General features: G+C 42.9%; 2 protein-coding genes across 2 annotated transcripts in view; both read left to right on the plus strand.

Annotated features, from left to right (window-relative positions):
• Positions 1 to 24,275, plus strand: part of LOC138648002 (regulator of G-protein signaling 5-like) — a 152,776-nt gene that overhangs the window by 20,391 nt on the left and 108,110 nt on the right. The window lies entirely within an intron of this gene.
• On the plus strand, positions 14,999 to 16,739 carry LOC138647341 (uncharacterized). Its single transcript, XM_069736281.1, has 2 exons — positions 14,999 to 15,176; positions 15,578 to 16,739. The coding sequence occupies exons 1-2, from the start codon at positions 14,999 to 15,001 to the stop codon at positions 16,282 to 16,284; spliced, it is 885 nt and encodes a 294-aa protein (XP_069592382.1). The 3' UTR covers positions 16,285 to 16,739.

Here is a 24,275-nt window from a genome sequence, read left to right on the forward strand (position 1 = left end):
CCGGGCTCTTCAGCTAGTCTACAATATAAAGCTGAATGTGTGTGTGTGTATGTGTGTGTGTATGTCCGGGATTGGCATCTGCACCGTCGCAGCTACAGCCACAAAATTTTGCACAGTCACACGTCTGGACCTCGAGAGCGTCATAGGCTATATTGTGAGGCGAAATTTTAACCCCGCGCGTTCCAATTCACCAAACAATTTTGCCCCTATCTACATAATGGGGAAAAAAGTGAAAGGAAAAGTGTTGTAAGGGTCGCAGCTACAGCAACAAAATTTTGCACAGTCACACGTCTGGACCCTGAGAGCGTCATAGGCTACGTTGTGAGGTGAAATATTAACCCCGCGCTTCCCAATTCACCAAACAATTTTGCCCCTATCTACATAATGGGGAAAAAGTGAAAGGAAAAGTGTTGGAGGCGTCGCAGCTACAGAAACAAAATTTTGCACAGTCACACGTCTGGACCCTGAGAGCGTCATAAGCTTCGTTGTGAGGTGAAATTTTAACCCCGCGCTTTCCAATTCAACAAACAATTTTGCCCCTATCTACATAATGGGAAAAAATGAAAGGAAAAGTGTAGGAGGCAAATTGACAGCTGCCAGATGTGAACAAGGGGGACTTAAAGAATGAGAGCGATGGCGCCAAAGAGTATATACCGTACAGTTGCTAAGGTGGGGCCTCGACATGGTATACTCACCACACACGGGGATATGAACACACACAAAATGCGCCACACACTACCACGTGCTTGAACACATATTACCCTCAGCACACATTTCACCACAAATACACCAACCTCGCCACATAAAAGTCAAAACACAAAAGTCGCCACTCAAAACTCGCCACGCGCAGAACTCGCCACATGCAAAAACTAGGCTCTTGCAAAACTCGCCACAAGTGCAAAATTCTCCTCATGAAAAACTCGCCTCACGCAAAACTTGCACACGCGGAAAAATTGCCACATGCACAAAAGTTGCAACACATGCAAAAGTTGCCTCACACAAAACTTGCACATACTCAAAAGGCACCACACATAATACTCGCAACGCGCAAAACTCGCCATGCGCAAAACTTGCTGCACACAACTTGCTACACTAACCTGTCACATGCAACTCGACACACAAAAAGTTGCTACACGCATGTTGCTACACAAAACTCATCTCACAAAAGTCGCTACATGCATGTAGCCACACGCAACTCAACACACACAACCTGACAAACGAAACTCGCCCTAAAACACACACAAGTCTGGTATTATCCTTCAAAAATAAAAATATGATTAATAAGCAGACAAACTACAACAATTGCACCATATAGGAAATACGGCAGCTGTCAGTCACATGACCTGTCTATTATGTGTATGTGTGAGCTAATATATACTGCCAGGGGGAGGGCTTCCTGTTGGCTGGGGATTTATCAGGCTGCCAATTTAGCTTACAGATACTGAGGTAAAAATACTGAGCAAATAATGTGTGATTGAGGTCTAATACAGGAGGAGATGACACACAGGTATATACTATATACAGGGGAGATGACACACAGATATATACTATATACAGGAGAGATGACACACAGGTATATACTATATAGAGGAGGAGATGACATATAGGTACATATATATACAGGAGGAGATGACATACAGGTATATACTATATACAGGAGGAGATGACATACAGGTATATGCTATATATAGAAGATGACATGCAGGTATATACTATATGCAGGAGGAGATGACACTCAGATATATACTATATACAGGGGAGATGACACACAGGTATATACTATATACAGGAGGAGATGACATACAGGTATATGCTATATATAGAAGATGACATGCAGGTATATACCATATGCAGGAGGAGATGACACTCAGATATATACTATATACAGGGGAGATGACACACAGGTGTATACTATATACAGGAGGAGATGACATACAGGTATATACTATATATAGAAGGAGATGACGTTCAGGTATATACTATATATAGGGGAGATGACACACAGCAGGTATATACTATATACAGGGGAGATGACATACAGGTATATACTATATACAGGAGATGACATACAGATGTATACTATATATAAGGGAGATGACAAACATGTATATACTGAGGTGATGAGGTGAAAATGAGAGGTGTGAGGTGAAAATGAAAAGGTGTGAGTGCAAAATGAAAGGAGTGAGGAAAAATAGTGGAGTGATCAGAAAATGACAGATGTGAGGTTGAAATGACAAGTGTTAGGGGGGAATGAGAGGAGTGGGAGAAAATGAGAGGTATGAGGGAGAAAATGAGAGATGTGAGGGGGAAAATGAAAGATGTGATTGGGAAAATGAGAGGCGTGATGGGAAAATAAGAGAAGTGAGGTGCTATAACTAACCACAGATATTTACTATGCCCAGGCAACGCCGGTCTCTTCAGCTAGTCTACTATATAAAGCTGAATGTGTGTATGTGTGTATGTGTGTGTGTATGTCCGGGATTGGCATCTGCACCGTCGCAGCTACAGCCACAAAATTTTGCACAGCCACACGTCTGGACCCCGAGAGCGTCATAGGCTATATTGTGAGGCGAAATTTTAACTCCGCGCGTTCCAATTCACCAAACAATTTTGCCCCTATCTACATAATGGGGAAAAAAGTGAAAGGAAAAGTGTTGGAAGCGTCGCAGCTACAGCAACAAAATTTTGCACAGTCACACGTCTGGACCCTGAGAGCGTCATAGGCTACGTTGTGAGGTGAAATATTAACCCCGCGCTTTCCAATTCACCAAACAATTTTGCCCCTATCTACATAATAGGGAAAAAGTGAAAGGAAAAGTGTTGGAAGCGTCGCAGCTACAGCCACAAAATTTTGCACAGTCACACGTCTGGACCCTGAGAGCATCATAGGCTTCGTTGTGAGGTGAAATTTTAACCCCGCGCTTTCCAATTCACCAAACAATTTTGCCCCTATCTACATAATGGGAAAAAATGAAAGGAAAAGTGTAGGAGGCAAATTGACAGCTGCCAGATGTGAACAAGGGGGACTTAAAGAATGAGAGCGATGGCGCCAAAGAGTATATACCGTACAATTGCTAAGGTGGGGCCTCGACATGGGATACTCACCACACACGGGGATATGAACACACACAAAATGCGCCACACACTACCACGTGCTTGAACACATATTACCCTCAGCACACATTTCACCACAAATACACCAACCTCGCCACATAAAAGTCAAAACACAAAAGTCGCCACTCAAAACTCGCCACGCGCAGAACTCGCCACATGCAAAAACTAGGCTCTTGCAAAACTCGCCACAAGTGCAAAATTCTCCTCATGAAAAACTCGCCACACGCAAAACTTGCACACGCGGAAAAATTGCCACATGCACAAAAGTTGCAACACATGCAAAAGTTGCCTCACACAAAACTTGCACATACTCAAAAGGCACCACACATAATACTCGCAACGCGCAAAACTCGCCATGCGCAAAACTTGCTGCACACAACTTGCTACACTAACCTGTCACATGCAACTCGACACACAAAAAGTTGCTACACGCATGTTGCTACACAAAACTCATCTCACAAAAGTCGCTACATGCATGTAGCCACACGCAACTCAACACACACAATGTGACAAACGAAACTCGCCCTAAAACACACACAAGTCTGGTATTATCCTTCAAAAATAAAAATATGATTAATAAGCAGACAAACTACAACAGTTGCACCATATAGGAAATACGGCAGCTGTCAGTCACATGACCTGTCTATTATGTGTATGTGTGAGCTAATATATACTGCCAGGGGGAGGGCTTCCTGTTGGCTGGGGATTTATCAGGCTGCCAATTTAGCTTACAGATACTGAGGTAAAAATACTGAGCAAATAATGTGTGAACGAGGTCTAATACAGGAGGAGATGACACACAGGTATATACTATATACAGGGGAGATGACACACAGATATATACTATATACAGGAGAGATGACACACAGGTATATACTATATAGAGGAGGAGATGACATATAGGTACATATATATACAGGAGGAGATGACATACAGGTATATACTATATACAGGAGGAGATGACATACAGGTATATGCTATATATAGAAGATGACATGCAGGTATATACTATATGCAGGAGGAGATGACACTCAGATATATACTATATACAGGGGAGATGACACACAGGTATATACTATATACAGGAGGAGATGACATACAGGTATATGCTATATATAGAAGATGACATGCAGGTATATACTATATGCAGGAGGAGATGACACTCAGATATATACTATATACAGGGGAGATGACACACAGGTATATATTATATACAGGAGGAGATGACATACAGGTATATACTATATATAGAAGGAGATGACATTCAGGTATATACTATATATAGGGGAGATGACACACAGCAGGTATATACTATATACAGGGGAGATGACATACAGGTATATACTATATACAGGAGATGACATACAGATGTATACTATATATAAGGGAGATGACAAACATGTATATACTGAGGTGATGAGGTGAAAATGAGAGGTGTGAGGTGAAAATGAAAAGGTGTGAGTGCAAAATGAAAGGAGTGAGGAAAAATAGTGGAGTGATCAGAAAATGACAGATGTGAGGTTGAAATGACAAGTGTTAGGGGGGAATGAGAGGAGTGAGGGAGAAAATGAGAGATGTGAGGGGGAAAATGAAAGATGTGATTGGGAAAATGAGAGGCGTGATGGGAAAATAAGAGAAGTGAGGTGCTATAACTAACCACAGATATTTACTATGCCCAGGCAACGCCGGGCTCTTCAGCTAGTGTAATATATAAAGCTGAATGTGTGTGTGTGTGTGTGTGTGTATGTCCGGGATTGGCATCTGCACCGTCGCAGCGACAGCCACAAAATTTTGCACAGCCACACGTCTGGACCCCGAGAGCGTCATAGGCTATATTGTGAGGCGAAATTTTAACCCCGCGCGTTCCAATTAACCAAACAATTTTGCCCCTATCTACATAATGGGGAAAAAAGTGAAAGGAAAAGTGTTGGAAGCGTCGCAGCTACAGCAACAAAATTTTGCACAGTCACACGTCTGGACCCTGAGAGCGTCATAGGCTACGTTGTGAGGTGAAATATTAACCCCGCGCGTTCCAATTCACCAAACAATTTTGCCCCTATCTACATAATGGGGAAAAAAGTGAAAGGAAAAGTGTTGGAAGCGTCGCAGCTACAGCCACAAAATTTTGCACAGTCACATGTCTGGACCCCGAGAGCGTCATAGGCTATGTTGTGAGGTGAAATTTTAACCCCGCGCTTTCCAATTCACCAAACAATTTTGCCCCTATCTACATAATGGGGAAAAAAGTGAAAGGAAAAGTGTTGGAAGCGTCGTAGCTACAGCAACAAAATTTTGCACAGTCACATGTCTGGACCCCGAGAGCGTCATAGGCTATGTTGTGAGGTGAAATATTAACCCCGCGCTTTCCAATTCACCAAACAATTTTGCCCCTATCTACATAATGGGGAAAAAAGTGAAAGGAAAAGTGTTGGAGGCGTCGCAGCTACAGAAACAAAATTTTGCACAGTCACACGTCTGGACCCTGAGAGCGTCATAGGCTTCGTTGTGAGGTGAAGTTTTAACCCCGCGCGTTCCAATTCACCAAACAATTTTGCCCCTATCTACATAATGGGGAAAAAGTGAAAGGAAAAGTGTTGGAAGCGTCGCAGCTACAGCAACAAAATTTTGCACAGTCACACGTCTGGACCCTGAGAGCGTCATAGGCTATGTTGTGAGGTGAAATATTAACCCCGCACTTTCCAATTCACCAAACAATTTTGCCCCTATCTACATAATGGGAAAAAATGAAAGGAAAAGTGTAGGTGGCAAATTGACAGCTGCCAGATGTGAACAAGGGGGACTTAAAGAATGAGAGCGATGGCGCCAAAGAGTATATACCGTACAGTTGCTAAGGTGGGGCCTCGACATGGGATACTCACCACACACGGGGATATGAACACACACAAAATGCGCCACACACTACCACGTGCTTGAACACATATTACCCTCAGCACACATTTCACCACACATACACCAACCTCGCCACATAAATGTCGAAACACAAAAGTCGCTGCTCAAAACTCGCCACGCGCAAAACTCGCCACATGCAAAAACTAGGCTCACGCAAAACTCGCCACAGGTGCAAAACTCACCTCATGGAAAACTCGCCACACGCAAAACTTGCACACGCTGAAAAATTGCCACATGCACAAAAGTTGCAACACATGCAAAAGTTGCCTCACACAAAACTTGCACATACTCAAAAGGCACCACACATAATACTCGCAACGCGCAAAACTCTCCATGCGCAAAACCTTGCTGCACACAACTTGCTACACTAACCTGTCACATGCAACTCGACACACAAAAAGTTGCTGCACGCATGTTGCTACACAAAACTCATCTCACAAAAGTCGCTACATGCATGTCGCCACACGCAACTCAACACACACAACTTGACAAACGAAACTCGCCCTAAAACACACACAAGTCTGGTATTATCCTTCAAAAATAAAAATCTGATTAATAAGCAGACAAACTACAACAATTGCACCATATAGGAAATACGGCAGCTGTCAGTCACATGACCTGTCTATTATGTGTATGTGTGAGCTAATATATACTGCCAGGGGGAGGGCTTCCTGTTGGCTGGGGATTTATCAGGCTGCCAATTTAGCTTACAAATACTGAGGTAAAAATACTGAGCAAATAACGTGTGAACGAGGTCTAATACAGGAGGAGATGACACACAGGTATATACTATATACAGGGGAGATGACACACAGATATATACTATATACAGGAGAGATGACACACAGGTATATACTATATAGAGGAGGAGATGACATATAGGTACATATATATACAGGAGGAGATGACATACAGGTATATACTATATACAGGAGGAGATGACATACAGGTATATGCTATATATAGAAGATGACATGCAGGTATATACTATATGCAGGAGGAGATGACACTCAGATATATACTATATACAGGGGAGATGACACACAGGTATATACTATATACAGGAGGAGATGACATACAGATATATGCTATATATAGAAGATGACATGCAGGTATATACTATATGCAGGAGGAGATGACACTCAGATATATACTATATACAGGGGAGATGACACACAGGTATATACTATATACAGGAGGAGATGACATACAGGTATATACTATATATAGAAGGAGATGACATTCAGGTATATACTATATATAGGGGAGATGACACACAGCAGGTATATACTATATACAGGGGAGATGACATACAGGTATATGCTATATACAGGAGATGACATACAGATGTATACTATATATAAGGGAGATGACAAACATGTATATGTATATACTGAGGTGATGAGGTGAAAATGAGAGGTGTGAGGTGAAAATGAAGAGGTGTGAGTGCAAAATGAGAGGAGTGAGGAAAAATAGTGGAGTGATCAGAAAATGACAGATGTGAGGTTGAAATGACAAGTGTTAGGGGGGAATGAGAGGAGTGAGGGAGAAAATGAGAGATGTGAGGGGGAAAATGAAAGATGTGATTGGGAAAATGAGAGGTGTGATGGGAAAATAAGAGAAGTGAGGTGCTATAACTAACCACAGATATTTACTATGCCCAGGCAACGCCGGGCTCTTCAGCTAGTTTAATATATAAAGATGAATGTGTGTGTGTGTGTGTGTGTATGTCCGGGATTGGCATCTGCACCGTCGCAGCTACAGCCACAAAATTTTGCACAGTCGCACATCTGGACCCCGAGAGCGTCATAGGCTATGTTGTGAGGCGAAATTTTAAACCCGCGCATTCCAATTCACCAAACAATTTTGCCCCTATCTACATAATGGGAAAAGTGAAAGGAAAAGTGTTGGAGGCAAATTGACAGCTGCCAGATGTGAACAAGGGGGACTTAAAGAGTCACAGCGATGGCGCCAAAGAGTATATACCGTATAGTTGCTAAGGTGGGCCCCGACATGGGATACTCACTACACACGGGGATATGAACACACACACAAAATGCGCCACACACTGCCACGTGCTTGAACACATATACCACCCTCAGCACACATTTAACCACAGATACACCAACCTCGCCACATAAAAGTCAAAACACAAAAGTCGTCGCTCAAAACTTGCCACACACAAAATTCGCCACATGCAAAACTCGCCACATGCAAACCTAGGCTCACGCAAAAGTTTTAATAGACCTATGGTTGTCGTTTGGGTTTTTTCCCTCCCCCCTTTTTCTATAGTATTGTATTATGCTGGTAAAATGGGGGGGTGAGAGAGGTGCTCACCAGAGTGGTTTCTGTATGTCACACCACCAATGAATGCCCGTAGTTTTGTAAGATGCTGTGGTCACGTCTTCTGCATGGAGATTGGAGAGTGGTTAGGAGGCAGACATTTAGCTGACCGCTCTGCTATATAGAACGAGTAGTTCCACGCTGGTGGTCGTGCTTCTAGTAGTCTTCGTTTACGCGTTTCGGGTCCGTAAACAAACCCTTTCTGAAACTACAATAAATATAAATAATTAGGTAAAAAACAAAATCCAAAGAATACTGTTACCCAACTGCAATTATGTCTCCAAATTAGTCATGGTATATTACATAGCAAGAAATGCCTTGCTGAAGTCCATGGTAACTCAATAAAAACCCCAAAATACAGGCAAATCTTGGTATGGAAAGACTGCTTATTACCATACCTGAAAGACTCTATAGATCTGCACAATTCCCATGGCTTTAATTCACAAATCCTAATCCTCCCTGAAATGTCTGTAATCTACTTCCAACTCACCCACATCCTTCTTTCGAAGAGTATTCATCAAATGCTGCAGATTTTTTTCTATTATTTTAAAGCAGCGAACTAGTAAAGCTTTCATGAATTGTATTACTTTATATTAAAAAATAAAGCACATTTTAATGAGAATTAATGTGAAGAACAGTTTGGTGACCTTGAGGTGATGCTGTTTACAGAAGTCAAGCTTTTATTTATTTTTTTATTGCAAATAGGATCATAGAATGACATTGAATGGATCTTATGTCCACCACCATTTCACATAGTGTTGGTGGCACTCATCCACGGCAGGCTCTGTGAGGGGGCCCTGAGGTTAAGCCCCTGAATAGGGGCATCTAAAGTGTACAAAGCAATTCAGATGACTAAACTAGTTCTCTCTCAACATATCTATGTATTTGCATATCTCCCACAAAAGGATGACTAAAAACATTCCTGTTGGGCAATGGGACAAAAGATTGGCCTAAAGCAACACGAAGGTTGCCAAATAATCAGCAGACCACTATTATACTTAATTTATAATATCATGTGGATGCATTTTACTGTTCCCTTTTTTTCTTTGTATGTATGAGTCAAATCCTTAAGGCTCATGTACTCTGGCTGACCTGTGACTTTAAATGACCTCCGATTGGCTACATAAAAGACAACTAGTGATCATTTAATAGCCTGTTTAAACTGGCTGATAGCGCTTTCATTTAACACAGAACAATCGGCAATAGATCGTTCTGTGCGCACAGGCTGCCATTGTTCTCACCAGCACATGTCTTGTTTACACAGGCTGATGCGCAGTCAAGAATGAACCATTTTAAGCAAGGATTTTCTGGCCTGCTACCATATTTTTTGGATTATAAGACACACTTTTTTCCCAAAAAATTTGGGTGCAGCAGGCTGGGATGAGGGGGTGTTCGGATAATCTCATCTCCCGAGATCTTGGTGCCAAGATCTCCATCTGCGCAGGCACCGCCCCCGGCAGCCATTTTCCCAGAGTCCACCACATAGGAAACCATGTAAGTGCGGGGGCTCTTGGCTTTCAAAAATTGTCGGCAGAGCCCCCACACCACTGAACACCTGCAGCAGCGTACATCCGAACACCCCCTCATCCCAGCCGGCGGGCTGCAGCAACGCTCCACTCTTGCCTCCTCCAGCAGCGACCTTGGGACCCCGCTTCACCGCAGCCACCACCCCTGGTAATTAATAAGACGCATGGATTGTAAGAAACACTACCATTTTATTAAAAAAGGGTTTTTTCCTATTTTTCTCCTCAAAATTTGGGGTGCGTCTTATAATCCGGTGCATCTTATAATCCGCAAAATACGGTAATTACTGGACACAATAATGTTTCGCTCTTTGGCTAGATAATTAGCAGAGCGTTAATGCTGCCTGATTATTGGGTAACAAGCATTTACATTGAACGCTATTCATGCAGTGTAAATGCACCTTTATCAAACCATTTCCTCTATGGTTTCATTCTCTGAAAGTTGTACAACCTAAAGGTACCTTCACACATAACGATATTGTTAACGATATCGTTGCTTTTTGTGACGTAGCAACGATATCGTTAATAAAATCGTTATGTGTGACAGCGACCAACGATCAGGCCCCTGCTGGGAGATCGTTGGTCGCTGAAGAAAGTCCAGAACTTTATTTCGTCGCTGGATCTCCCGTGGACATCACTGGATCGGCGTATGTGACACCGATCCAGCGATGTCTTCACTGGTAACCAGGGTAAACATCGGGTAACTAAGCGCAGGGCCGCGCTTAGTAACCCGATGTTTACCCTGGTTACCTTCCTAAAAGTAAAAAAAAAAACAGTACATACTTACCTAACGCTGTCTGTCCTCCAGCGCTGTGCTCTGCACTCCTCCTGCACTGGCTGTGAGCGTCGGTCAGCCGGAAAGCAGAGCGGTGACGTCACTGCTCTGCTTTCCGGCCGCTGTGCTCACACAGACAGTACAGGAGGAGTGCAGAGCACAGCGCTGGAGGACAGACAGCGTTAGGTAAGTATGTACTGTTTGTTTTTTTACTTTTAGGAAGGTAACCAGGGTAAACATCGGGTTACTAAGCGCGGCCCTGCGCTTAGTTACCCGTTGTTTACCCTGGTTACCGGCATCGTTGGTCGCTGGAGAGCTGTCTGTGTGACAGCTCTCCAGCGACCAAACAGCGACGCTGCAGCGATCCGGATCGTTGTCGGTATCGCTGCAGCGTCGCTTAATGTGAAGGGGCCTTAAGTATTGGAAAGATAGACCATCCAGTCATTCACTACAGACGTTTGCAAATTGTCACTGATGGTACGACTTCAATACTGCACCCAGATGGGACTCTGTACACAGGTCATGGATGTTGCACATCATATATATTCTTTTTGTAAGCAGGGAAGATGGGAAAGCTGATGCATATGAATGGAGCATTACTGGTAAAATAAGTACAGTGGGGAAAATAAGTATTTGATACACTGCCGATTTTGTAAGTTTTTCCACCTACAAAGAATAGAGAGGTCTGTAATTTTTATTGTAGGTAAATTTAATCTGTGAAAGACAGAATTTGAAAAAAAATGTGAAAAATCACATTTGTATGATTTTTACATAATTTGCATTTTATTGCATGAAATAGGTATTTGATACAGTAGAAAATAATTTAATATTTGGTGCAGAAACCTTTGTTTGTAATTACAGAGGTCAGACATTTCCTGTAGTTCTTTACCAAGTTTGCACACTCTGCAGCAGGGATTTTGGCCCACTCCTCCATACAGATCTTCTCTAGATCTTTCAGGTTTCAGGGCTGTAGGTGGGAAAACTTGCAAAATCGGCAGTGCATTAAATACCGTATATACTCGAGTATAAGCCGAGATTTTCAGCCCAAAATTTTGGGCTGAAAGTGCCCCTCTCGGCTTATACTCGAGTCACGGTGGGCGGCAGGGTCGGCGGGTGAGGGGGAGAGGGCGCTGAGGCATACTCACCTAGTCCCAGCGGTCCTGACGCTCCCTCTGCCCGTCACACGGTCTTCGGTGCTGCAGCTCTTCCCCTGTTCAGCGGTCACGTGGGACCGCTGATTAGAGACATGAATATGCGGCTCCACCTCCCATAGGGGTGGAGCCGCATATTCATTTCTCTAATCAGCGGTGCCGGTGACCGCTGATAGAGGAAGAGGCTGCGGCACCGAAGACCGTGTGACAGGCAGAGGGAGCGGGACGCCGGGAGCAGGTAAGTATGTAATATTCACCTGTCCCCGTTCCACACGCCGGGCGCCGCTCTGTCTTCGCGTCCTCTTGCTCTGAGTGTGCAGGTCAGAGAGCGCGATGACGCATATAGTGTGCGTGGCGCCCTCTGCCTGATCAGTCAGTGCGGAGAGACGCCGGGACGAGACGCCGGGAGCTGCAAGCAGCGAGGTGAGTATGGCATTTTTTTCTTATTGCAGCAGCAATGGCACAGCTTTATATGGCACAGCTATGGGGCAATAATGAACGGCGCAGAGCACTATATGGCACAGCTATGGGGCAATAATGAACGGTGCAGAGCACTATATGGCACAGCTATGGGGCAACAATGAACGGTGCAGAGCACTATATGGCACAGCTATGGGGCAATAATGAACGGCGCAGAGCACTATATGGCAGCTATGGGGCAATAATGAACGGTGCAGAGCACTATATGGCACAGCTATGGGGCAATAATGAACGGCGCAGAGCACTATATGGCACAGCTATGGGGCAATAATGAACGGCGCAGAGCACTATATGGCAGCTATGGGGCAATAATGAACGGTGCAGAGCACTATATGGCACAGCTATGGGGCCATAATGAACGACGCAGAGCACTATATGGCACAGCTATGGGGCAATAATGAATGGCGCAGAGTACTATATGGCAGCTATGGGGCAATAATGAACGGAGCAGGGCACTATATGGCACAGCTATGGGACAATAATGAACGGTGCAGAGCACTATATGGCACAGCTATGGGGCAATAATGAACGGTGCAGAGAACTATATGGCACAGCTATGGGGCAATAATGAACGGTGCAGAGCACTATATGGCACAGCTATGGGGCCATAATGAACAGTATGGAGCATCTATTTTTATTTTTGAAATTCACCAGTAGCTGCTGCATTTCCACCCTAGGCTTATACTCGAGTCAATAAGTTTTCCCAGTTTTTTGTGGCAAAATTAGGGGGGTCGGCTTATACTCGGGTCGGCTTATACTCGAGTATATACGGTACTTATTTTCAACAATGTTTGTTGCAAGAGTTTTTTAGTTTTACATTTTAAGCATTTGGAGATCAATTCTTACTGAACAGAAAAATCTATTTCAAGAAAAAGCCCAGAACAATATGATTGCAGTTGTATGAAGCAGGAATTTAAAAGAACGTATAACCCACAACATCTTACATACGGTTCGTGGTGAGTCATCCAAGGAATCTATGGCAAATACGCTGATGCTAAGTAGGATTGTTCGGTGAGAACAAAGGTTATTTTAGGTCAGCAGAATTATTGCTCCAAGCAGATATTTAATCTATTTTTTAGTTATTGAATGACCTATGGTGTCGTCCAAGCTCAAGACAGAAATCATCTAGCTCCGTTCGATTTCACGTCAGGGGGTTCTTCAGCCGTACGTGAGTCTGTTTGCTCATGAATGGGAACTGCAGTGTCGCCTGTGTAAATGTTTAGTTATGAACCTTTCAGCAGGAAAGCATTAGCTGATGGGCTGCTGGTTTTGGCCATGTATTCTGCTGAGCCAACTGTCAGTAGCACACCGCACCGCCGTTTTGTCAAGTGTCCTCTTAGCCTCCTGTATCACCGTTAATGGTCTGTACTAGCCAGAAGTGGATATAAAGTCTTAACGCTACTTCATGAAGCGTATCATTTAAACATTACGCACCTAAACTGTTGATAATTTACTTTAGTCGCTTACCTTATATTTTGGTGTCATATTAACAAGATGATGGCTGTGCAAAAATGAAATGAGAATCTGTCATAAGAGATAGAAAAATATTTAGAATTGAGAGTCCTCAGCGGTTGATACCTTTTTAATGGTGGTTAATTGTTTAACACTAGAACTACTGATGGAGTCATTTTGACTCCTTTCGTTTTTTATTTCTCTTCTGTGACTACATTTTTCAGAATTCCGGCTTGAAACTCGGTGACTTTTCCTCAAATATGATGTGAAATAAGATTTTGTGAGAATAAATAATTTTGGTAAAAAATTTGCGCGTTTTTTTCAAAATTTACCAAGAACTACTGAAGGCAGTCATTTTGACTCCCTACTATATTTTGAGGTCCTTTTGTCACTAAATGTTGCTATAAAGTTTTGTGCATAATTTTTTCACTCTGTCTTATTTACCCTGATGTTCATATAGATGTAGTTCAATTTACATGTCAACTTTTCACATTTTCCTTGTGTTTTACCTGCTTGTATTACTGTGTAATGCTGAACAAAATAGCTTGTTTACTCTAGGCTCTTATCTTATGCTAATGAAGGGTGGTGTTTTTCTAAGGGTACCGTCACACAGTGCAATTTTGATCGCTACGACGGCACGATTCGTGACGTTCGAGCGATATAGTTACGATATCGCAGTGTCTGACACGCTCCTGCGATCAGGGACCTCGCTGAGAATCGTACGTCGTAGCAGATCGTTTGAAACTTTCTTTCGTCGTCTAGTGTCCTGCTGTGGCGGCATGATCGCATGGTGTAACATATATCGTATACGATGTGCGCATAGTAACCAACGGCTTCTACATCGCACATACGTCATGAAATTATCACTCCAGCGTCGTAGATTGCAAAGTGTGACAGCAGTCTACGACGCTGGAGCGATATTGTTACGATGTTGGAGCGTCACGGATCGTACCGTTGTAGCGATGAAAATTGCACTGTGTGACGGTACCCTAAGGTCCTAGCAGGAGACAGTATTCTGGATAGTAACTTTACTTTCAGTTCAGCTGAAGAGACAAAGAGAACAGACGCAGACATACGAGCTCTGAAGACTCATACAGGTATGAATTGTTATGAAATAGTTTAGCTGTCTGTCAACTGATTCAGCCCACCTACTTTTGAAGGTGGCAGAACAGTTATTATTTCTTTTAGTTTTCATTTCATTTCTATTTTTCAGCAGGGAACTATATAGAATTATGGAATTTGTGAGGAATATGGAGAGAAGACGTTTGATAAAGCCTCAGGATATTCTGGCTACTTTGAAATCCATACCGGAGGATGAATCGGAATCCGAATTGCAGGAACATGTATTTGATTCTGACAGTGATGAAGATTTCATTCCTCAGAACATATCAAGTGAATCTGAAGACTCAGAAGGAACAAATCCAGAAGGTAAGTAGTTATGTGTATTTATTTGTTCTTCCACACACTGAGTTAGGGCCTGTGCACACTAGCAGAATTCTGGCTGAATAGCCATCTGGATATTCTTGCCGCAATACAGGCCGTACCTGCCCGCTCATGCCTGAAGCTCCGCTCCGAACCCCGGGCTGGAGCCGCTGTCAGGGACAGAGCAGCGCTTGCTTACGCGCGAGCACGGCTCCGTCCCAGACAGCGGCTCCAGCCCGGGGTTCGGAGCGGAGCTTCAGGTATGAAACTCCGCTCTGTACCTGAGCGGGCAGGTACGGGCCGGATTGTGGTGAGAATATCCGGTCGGATATTCCGCCGCTAATCCAGCCAGTGTGCATGGACCCTTACAAAACAAAAATTCTAAATATTCATCAACTTTTTTCCAGATATTCCAAGCACATCAACTGGGGATCGGGCTCATGCAGTTATGTTGCCTCGTGACCATCCTCCTGGTCGTGGACAGAAAAAATCAGCAAAACGTCCCAGAAATGAAAGAACAACAGATAACGATGGTGGTGAAGGTAATGCAACAACAAACACCAGAGAAGGCGAATCTGAAGGAATACTAGTTTCAGCGGATGGTATTCAATGGAAACCTGTTGAAATTGGACAACACTTGCCTGGTAGGCGTGACAGCCAAAATATTCTTCGAGAAGCACCTGGTCCTACAGGATACGCCAGAAGAAATATCATTATCGATAGTCCTTTGAGCGCATGGCGTTTATTTTTTGATTCATATATATTGACACATATAAAGAACTGTACGCTTGCAGAAGCATGCAGGAACAATAATTTACAGTTTACTCTATCTGATGAGGAGCTAGATGCATTCATTGCGATATTCTATGCTCGTGGAATATCTGGCACGAACCGTCACTCGATTAGCAGTATTTGGTGTAATGACTGGGGAATACCGTTTTGCAAAGCGACAATGTCTAGGGACCGCTTTGTTGAAATTATGAGGTTTCTCAGATTTGATGAGAAATCTACTCGATCGGAGAGACTGCAAACGGACAAGTTTGCTCTATTTTCTACTGTGTGGGACAGGTTTATTGAAAATTGTATTGGTGTTACAAACCTGGCCCATACATAACGGTGCATGAGCAACTTTTCCCAAGCAAAACTAGGTGTCCATTCACGCAGTACATGCCTTCCAAACCAGATAAATATGGCCACAAATATTGGCTAGCTGTTAATAAGGAGAGCAAATATCTGGCAAATGGCTTCCCTTATCTAGGCAAAGATGACACACGCCATGCTGAGGACCGTTTAGCTGACCATGTGGTAATGAAGTTATTGGACCCGTTTTTGAAAAAAGGTCGCAATGTTACAACCGATAATTATTTTACTTCATTAAAATTAGCTAAACAGCTAAAAAGCAAAGGAACAACCATCGTGGGAACACTGAATAAGATAAGGCGAGAAGTGCCTAAAGAAATAAAATCCATGAAAGAGGAATTGTACAACACTAAAGTGTTTAGAAATGAAGACAATTTTACACTTACAGTATATCAAGGAAAGCCCAACAAAAATGTTGTCATTTTGAGTTCCGTCCATCCAGATGTTGTTGTTGCGTCTGATTCCGCTAAAAAAACTCCAGAAACGGTAAAGTTTTACAATGAAACAAAATATGGAGTAGATGTAGTGGATCAGATAGCACGAAAATATACCACACGAACATCCACAAGGAGATGGCCTGTTCATGCATTTGAAAATGCCTTAGACTTTGCGGGTATAAATGCATGTATAATATTCAAGGAGATTACCCACCAAAAAATGTCACGCAAGGCATTTTTGCAAACGCTTGTGAGAGAGTTGAGTGGTCCTTATGTCACAGATAGGGAAAAGGGTTCCACGTCCCAAGTTTCTACATGTTCAGAAGTGATGGTTCAAACAAAATTTTGCCAGATGAAAGAAAAGTGCAAGAAAAATAGATCTGTCGGCAATTGTAAGACTTGTGGTAAGTCTTTGTGTGGGCAATGTACTGCCATAAATCAAAGGCAATGCCTAAAATGTGAAACACCAAATGTTTAGAAGGTGAATTCTGCGCCATATTTTCATTTTTATGCTCCTCCACCTACATTTTCTCTGCTTTTTGTTCTTCAGTTGTTGTTTATATGTGTGCACTTGAATAAAAAAAAATGTTTGAAAAACGTCTATTATAATTATTGTTATTTTCTGTAGAAAAATAAGAAAAGCAGAAAAAAAACAATCAAAAGCATTACTGTCGGATCTCACAATAATAATACATTACAAAAATATAATTATTAATAAATAACCACAAATGAAACTCTAAAAATAAACGAAAACAAGCAAGGAGTCAAAATGACTCCTTTCAGTAGTTCTAGGCGGGGTCACGAGTCCAGTAGTCCTAGTGTTAAAATGGAGGATACCAGAATGTACCACATCTTTATGGAACATCTACTGGTTAACACGGTACAAATCTAATATATAATTGCCTAGAATACTACTTCCTGCAATTTGTGCCAACTTCCGTGGCTTTGTCCGGAGCTAATGTCCGGAGCTAATGTCCGGAGATAAGTGACGTCAACAGTGTCCAGTGTCTGATTGGTTGCCGCCTGCTGCGAGCGACCAATCAGAAACGTGCCGTACTGTGACACACTCCGCCCGCCATTTTGGTGTGATTTTTGAATTTTTACCTCACAGCAAGTTTCTACTGCGTGGAGGCGGGCCCAGTGACGTTGCTCTTCAAGCTCCTGCCGAATTTCGTCAAAAAAATGATAATACCATTTACCAAAACTATATATATTTAGTTGTGAAGTGGTTCAGTGACATTTTCACACCAATTTTGAACTTTTGTTTGGTGTTTTCTCCATATACTGCCTATTATTTTTGTTCTTTCTTACTATTATTTATTAATTGTATTATTCTTACATTTGAATAAATAAAGTATATATGGATTCTAGACTCCCGATTCTTTAGAATCGGGCTGCCATCTAGTATTTATATATTTTTATATCTTTCCTGTGTCATAGGAGATTACATTCAAATGATGGTATATTTAAACATATCCACATTACATGACGTGAACTCCAGCTCCAAAAACATAACCCGATATTCTAGTGGAGGACATTTACATGACTTGGCTCAACCTTCTAAGGGGGTACACAACATATAGAACCATCTTGTAACGCTCAGCTGTGTCGAGACCAAGGGTACGCTAAGATTTATGATTAAGCTGTTAACCAGGTAGCTATAACATAATAATGATAATAATAGTAATTTCCAAAGGAGTGATGGGGGCACCAAATTTAAAGCTTTTTATGAGTGTGAATAAAGTCCGGTGTGGTTCATAAACCTCCTGTAAGGATCTCTTCAGGGTGGTGCACAGTCTTAGCATGCATGTGATAAACAATAAAGAAGAAAATGAGGAATTGCAGCACTCATCCGATCCATGAAGATAAAGTCCTATATTTCTTTATATGGATAAACTTCATGAAGTGCGGTTGATGGACCCGTAGAAGCGCAAGCTAGTGTTCATGTTTCTACCACTTTTCTATCAGTACGAATCACAGGAGTGCGGTGTCCGAAAGTGGTCTGTTCCGGTACGATCACTATGGAAAAGGGGCTGGGGACCGAGAAAATGACAATAATTGGAAAAATCAAATATTTATTTTACTTTAGGTTGTCAGAGATCCATTTAGGGTATGTGCACACGTCAGAATTTCTTGCAGAAATTTTCCTGAAAAAAACAGGACATTTCTGCCAGAAATCTGCATGCGTTTTTTTCGCGTTTTTTCATGCGTTTTTGACGCGTTTATGATGCGTTTTTGGTGCATTTTTTGTGCGTTTTTCCCCAAATGCATAGAATAGCGGGAAAAGCGCAGAAAATCCGCAAAATTAATGAACATGCTGCTTTTTTACCGCGATATGTTTTTTTCGCAGAAAAAAACGCATCATGTGCACAAAACATGCAGAATGTATTCTAAATGATAGGATGCATAATGTATGTGTTTTTAATGAGTTTTTATAGCGTTTTTATCGCGAAAAAAACACGAAAAAACCTGACCGTGTGCACATAGCCTTAAAGTACCTTCACACATAACGATATCGTTATGTGTGACAGCGACCAACGATCAGGCCCCTGCTGGGAGATCGTTGGTCATTGAGGAATGATCAGGACCTTTTTTTGGACGCTGATCACCCGCTGTCATCGCTGGATCGGCGTGTGTGACGCTGATCCAGCGATGTGTTCACTTGTAACCAGGGTAAATATCGGGTTACTAAGTGCAGGGCCGCGCTTAGTAACCCGATATTTACCCTGGTTACCATTGTAAAAGTAAAAAAAAAAACCACTACATACTCACATTCTGATGTCTGTCACGTCCCCCGGCGTTAGCTTCCCTGCACTGACTGTGTCAGCGCCGGCCATAAAGCAGAGCACAGCGGTGACGTCACTGCTGTTACTGCCAACGCTGACACAGAAAGTGCAGGGAAGCTGACGGCGGGGGACGTGACAGACATCAGAATGTGAGTATGTAGTGGTTTGTTTTTTTTACTTTTACAATGGTAGCCAGTGTAAATATCAGGTTACTAAGCGCGGCCCGGCACTTAGTAACCCGATGTTTACCCTGGTTACCCAGGGACTTCGGCATCGTTGAAGACAGTTTCAACGATGCCGAAGTCGTTCCCCTGATCGTTGGTCGCTGGAGAGCTGTCTGTGTGACAGCTCCCCAGCGACCACACAACGACTTACCAATGATCACGGCCAGGTCGTATCGCTGGTCGTGATCGTTGTTAAGTCACTTAGTGTAATGGTACCTTTAGTCTGCATGCCCTGTTTCCTTGCACAATCACCTAATCTTCCAGGTGAAATAGCAGGTTGTCTGCAAGATTGAGTAATTGTGCAAGAATACAATGGAAAGACTGCAGTGGCCCAGAGCTGCAGTGGTTTTTAGCCGCAGCATAACCTTCTTCATGTAATGCAGTCATACCTTTTTGATAATTTTGTTTTTGCACATTGTGTTCCATATGTCAACTTGAGTTTGCAGTGAAACTCCTCTGTGCCTTAATTTTCCTGTAAGTTTGTTGCTGACATTTCTTCTGCAGTAATTTGGCAATGCTTTCACTATAAAGTTCGCATATGTGAACATTTTTTCCTGTCTAGCTGAATTTGAGTAATATTAGCATCCTACATCTTTATCCCATATGGCATCAATTTGCTGTGATCATCAGCCGGGTGAAGCCTCAGCGCACACTTCCCGGACATTGCAAGTGAGTAAACGCTGTCATCACGGGTTGATGATGAGGGAGAACACAGAGTCTGTACATCATAAAACAATGCTATGAACGGATGAATGTGTTGCAATATCAGATGAATTGTGTGTACACATATTTTAGTGTATTTGCAGAGAACAATTTGGAAGGGAGATTAGATTTACTTTTGATTGCCTTTACAATGGCAGAAGATTTATTTTTAACCTGATGCTCAATCTTCCTAGTAAGTCATGAGTAAGCAGCCTATATTGTAATCCTGTATTGCTCTTCCAAGAGTCCTAATTTATGATCCTACTACATTGAGTTCTTCTTTGTCTATCACTTTGCAAAATTAGAAGCATTCTAAAGTTAACGTTTCTGCACTTTCCTGAATAGTCAATCCCACATTGACTTCTATCAACCAGATTCTGGACAGTTTCTGGCCAGAATTATCAAATGGTCAAGATCTTCTACGTTTTCCAGACGCCAAAAGAATGTACCAGTATGTAATGCCTGTTTCATCACAGGCTGCAAACAATATGTCCATCAGCAGTCCACATCAGCAGTAACAGGTTGACCTTCTGGATCTTGTTTCCTTTGAGAGTGGTTGGTGAAAAGAAGGCCATTTTTACGATTAAGCTTTTCATCAGAGCATTTCCTATTTTGCAATGTACAGACTGTGTGGCACAGGCATAAAGGAAACCTTGCTCATAACAATCTGTGCCCGTCTATTGTTTGCTTTCAGGTCCCCTGGCCTTACACATTGCACGTATCTGGCTTCAATTCAAAGACTTTGTACTAATAGCCAATTTGCGAACACAGATTACACTAATCCAAGTGAATTATAATTACTATTTTGTCATGTGACCATTTATTTTATAGGTATTTTATTTCCAAAATATTTTTTTGATGCATCCTTTGACAACAAGATGATATCAGAGAGCTCTAGTACTATTAGTCCCTGTTTTCAGCTTAGCTCAGCAGAAGATCAGGCAGTTTTGACCTTCTGGATGCCCCTTAAACTAGTCATACACATGAAATAATTGTTAGTTGAAAAGCTATGTCCTCATTTGGCAAAAAGCTATCTCTCCTGACTCCCCCATAGACAGGAGCGCTCGGCTGAGAAAAGTGTTCATGTCTTTTTATAGATGAGAAAAGAGAAGGCCAACCAGGATAGGAAATGGGAATTCAAACAGCTCGATCCTTCTCTCCAATTACATCATGTGTTAGAGCAGTGTCAGAAGGCCTCCAGCCACATCAGATGGTGGAGATTTTGGTGGGACTGGATTAATTTCATCTAATGTGTATGAAAGCCTTTGGTAGTGTGGAGAAGTCTCAATAATTACCTTTATAACATTTTTAGGACTTTCACCTGGCCTGGGTATCCCAGGCTTCGCTCTCTTCTCCTAGGTCTGCTTCCCTCTGTTGTGTTCCACGTCAGGATTTTCATGTTCTATGACGTCATCTTCCTATCTTCCTAGACCTATTAACCCCTATCTGACCTCGGACGGGATAGTACGTCCGAGGTCAGATCCCCTGCTTTGATGCAGGGCTCCGCGGTGAGCCCGCACCAAAGCCGGGACATGTCAGCTGTTTTGAACAGCTGACATGTGCCCGTAATAGGCGCGGGCAGAATCGTGATCTGCCCGCACCTATTAACTAGTTAAATGCCGCTGTCAAACGCAGACAGCGGCATTTAACTACCGCATCCAGCCGGGCGGACGGAAATGACGTCATCGCCGACCCCCGTCACATGATCGGGGGTCGGCGATGCGTCTCCATTGTAACCATAGAGGTCCTTGAGACCTCTATGGTTACTGATGACCGGTGGCTGTGAGCGCCACCCTGTGGTCGGCGCTCACAGCACACCTCTATTTCTGCTACATAGCAGCGATCAGCAGATCGCTGCTATGTAGCAGAGCCGATCGTGCTGTGCCTGCTTCTAGCCTCCCATGGAGGCTATTGAAGCATGGCAAAAGTAAAAAAAAAAGTTGAAAAAAAATGTTAAAAAAATAATAAAAATATAAAAGTTTAAATCACCCCCCTTTCGCCCCAATCAAAATAAATCAATAAAAAAAATATAAAATCTACGCATATTTGGTATCGCCGTGCTCAGAATCGCCCGATCAACTAAAAAAGCATTAACCTGATCGCTAAACAGCGTAGCGGGAAAAAAATTCAAAATGCCAGAATTACGTTTTTTTGGTCGCCGCGACATTGCATTAAAATGCAATAACGGGCGATCAAAAGAACATATCTGCACCAAAATGCTATCATTAAAAATGTCATCTCGGCATGCAAAGAATAAGCCCTCAACCGACCCCCAAATCACAAAAAATGGAGACGCTACAGGTATCGGAAAATGGCGCAATTTTTTTATTTTTTTTTTTAGCAAAGTTTGGAATTTTTTTTCACCACTTAGATAAAAAATAACCTAGTCATGTTAGGTGTCTATGAACTCGTACTGACCTGGAGAATCATAATGTCAGCATTTAGCATTTAGCATTTAGTGAACCTAGCAAAAAAGCCAAACAAAAAACAAGTGTGGGATTGCACTTTTTTTGCAATTTCACTGCACTTGGAATTTTTTTCCCGTTTTCTAGTACACGACATGCTAAAACCAATGATGTCGTTCAAAAGTACAACTCGTCCCGCAAAAAATAAGCCCTCACATGGCCAAATTGACGGAAAAATAAAAAAGTTATCGCTCTGGGAAGGAGGAGAGTGAAAAACGAACACGGAAAAACGAAAAATCCCAAGGTCATGAAGGGGTTAAAGGTCCATTGACACACACACACACCTGATATACTCCCGCCTTACCCGTTACCTCTCCACTCACTCCCTCCTAGACCCTTCACAGTCCGGTTTCCGCCCCCTACATTCGACTGAAACTGCACTCATCAAAGTGACCAATGACCTTCTGTCAGAAAAACGTAATGGTGACCACTCTCTGCTCATTCTCCTCGATCTTTCTGCAGCTTTCGACACTGTTGACCACCCTCTCCTGCTCTCTAGGCTCCAGTCACTAGGCATTAGGGACACTGCTCTCTCCTGGTTCTCTTCCTAACCTTTCTGACCGCTCCTTCAGTGTTCTGTTCTCTGGCTCCACTTCATCTTCTCTTCCTCTCACTGTCGGGGTACCTCAGGGCTCAGTCCTTGGCCCCCTTCTCTTCTCCCTCTACACGGCCCCAATTGGACAGACCATCAGCAGATTTGGCTTTCAGTATCATCTTTATGCTGATGACACACAACTATACACGTCATTTCCTGACCTTACCCCAGCTGTACTACAGAACGCCACTGACTGTCTGTCTGCAGTCTCCAACATCATGTCTGCTCTCTATCTGAAACTCAACCTCTCCAAAACTGAACTTCTTCTGCTCCCACCATCTACTAACCTCCCTAAATCTGACATTTCTCTCTCCGTGGGTGGCACCATAATAACACCCCGGCAGCAGGCGCGCTGTCTGGGTGTTATGTTTGACTCTGATCTCTCCTTCACATCCCATATACAATCTCTTGCCCGCTCGTGCCGCTTACACCTAAAGAACATCTCTAGAATCCACCCTTTTCTCACCATGGAAACAACAAAAACCCTCACAGTCGCCCTGATCCACTCCCGTCTGGACTACTGTAATGATCTATTAATTGGCCTCCCCCTCACGTGACTTTCCCCTCTCTAGTCCATCCTTAATGCAGCAGCCAGGGTTGTCCATCTGGCTAATCGTTACTCAAACGCATCTGCTCTTCGCCAGTCATTACACTGGCTGCCCATTCATTACAGGATACAATTCAAAGTGCTTATTCTCACTCACAAAGCTCTCCACAGTGCGGCACCCCCTTACATCTCCTCCCTCATTTCTGTCT

The sequence above is a fragment of the Ranitomeya imitator genome, chromosome 8 (genome assembly GCF_032444005.1).
Source record: "Ranitomeya imitator isolate aRanImi1 chromosome 8, aRanImi1.pri, whole genome shotgun sequence".
In the NCBI taxonomy this organism is placed as follows: Eukaryota; Metazoa; Chordata; class Amphibia; order Anura; family Dendrobatidae; genus Ranitomeya; species Ranitomeya imitator.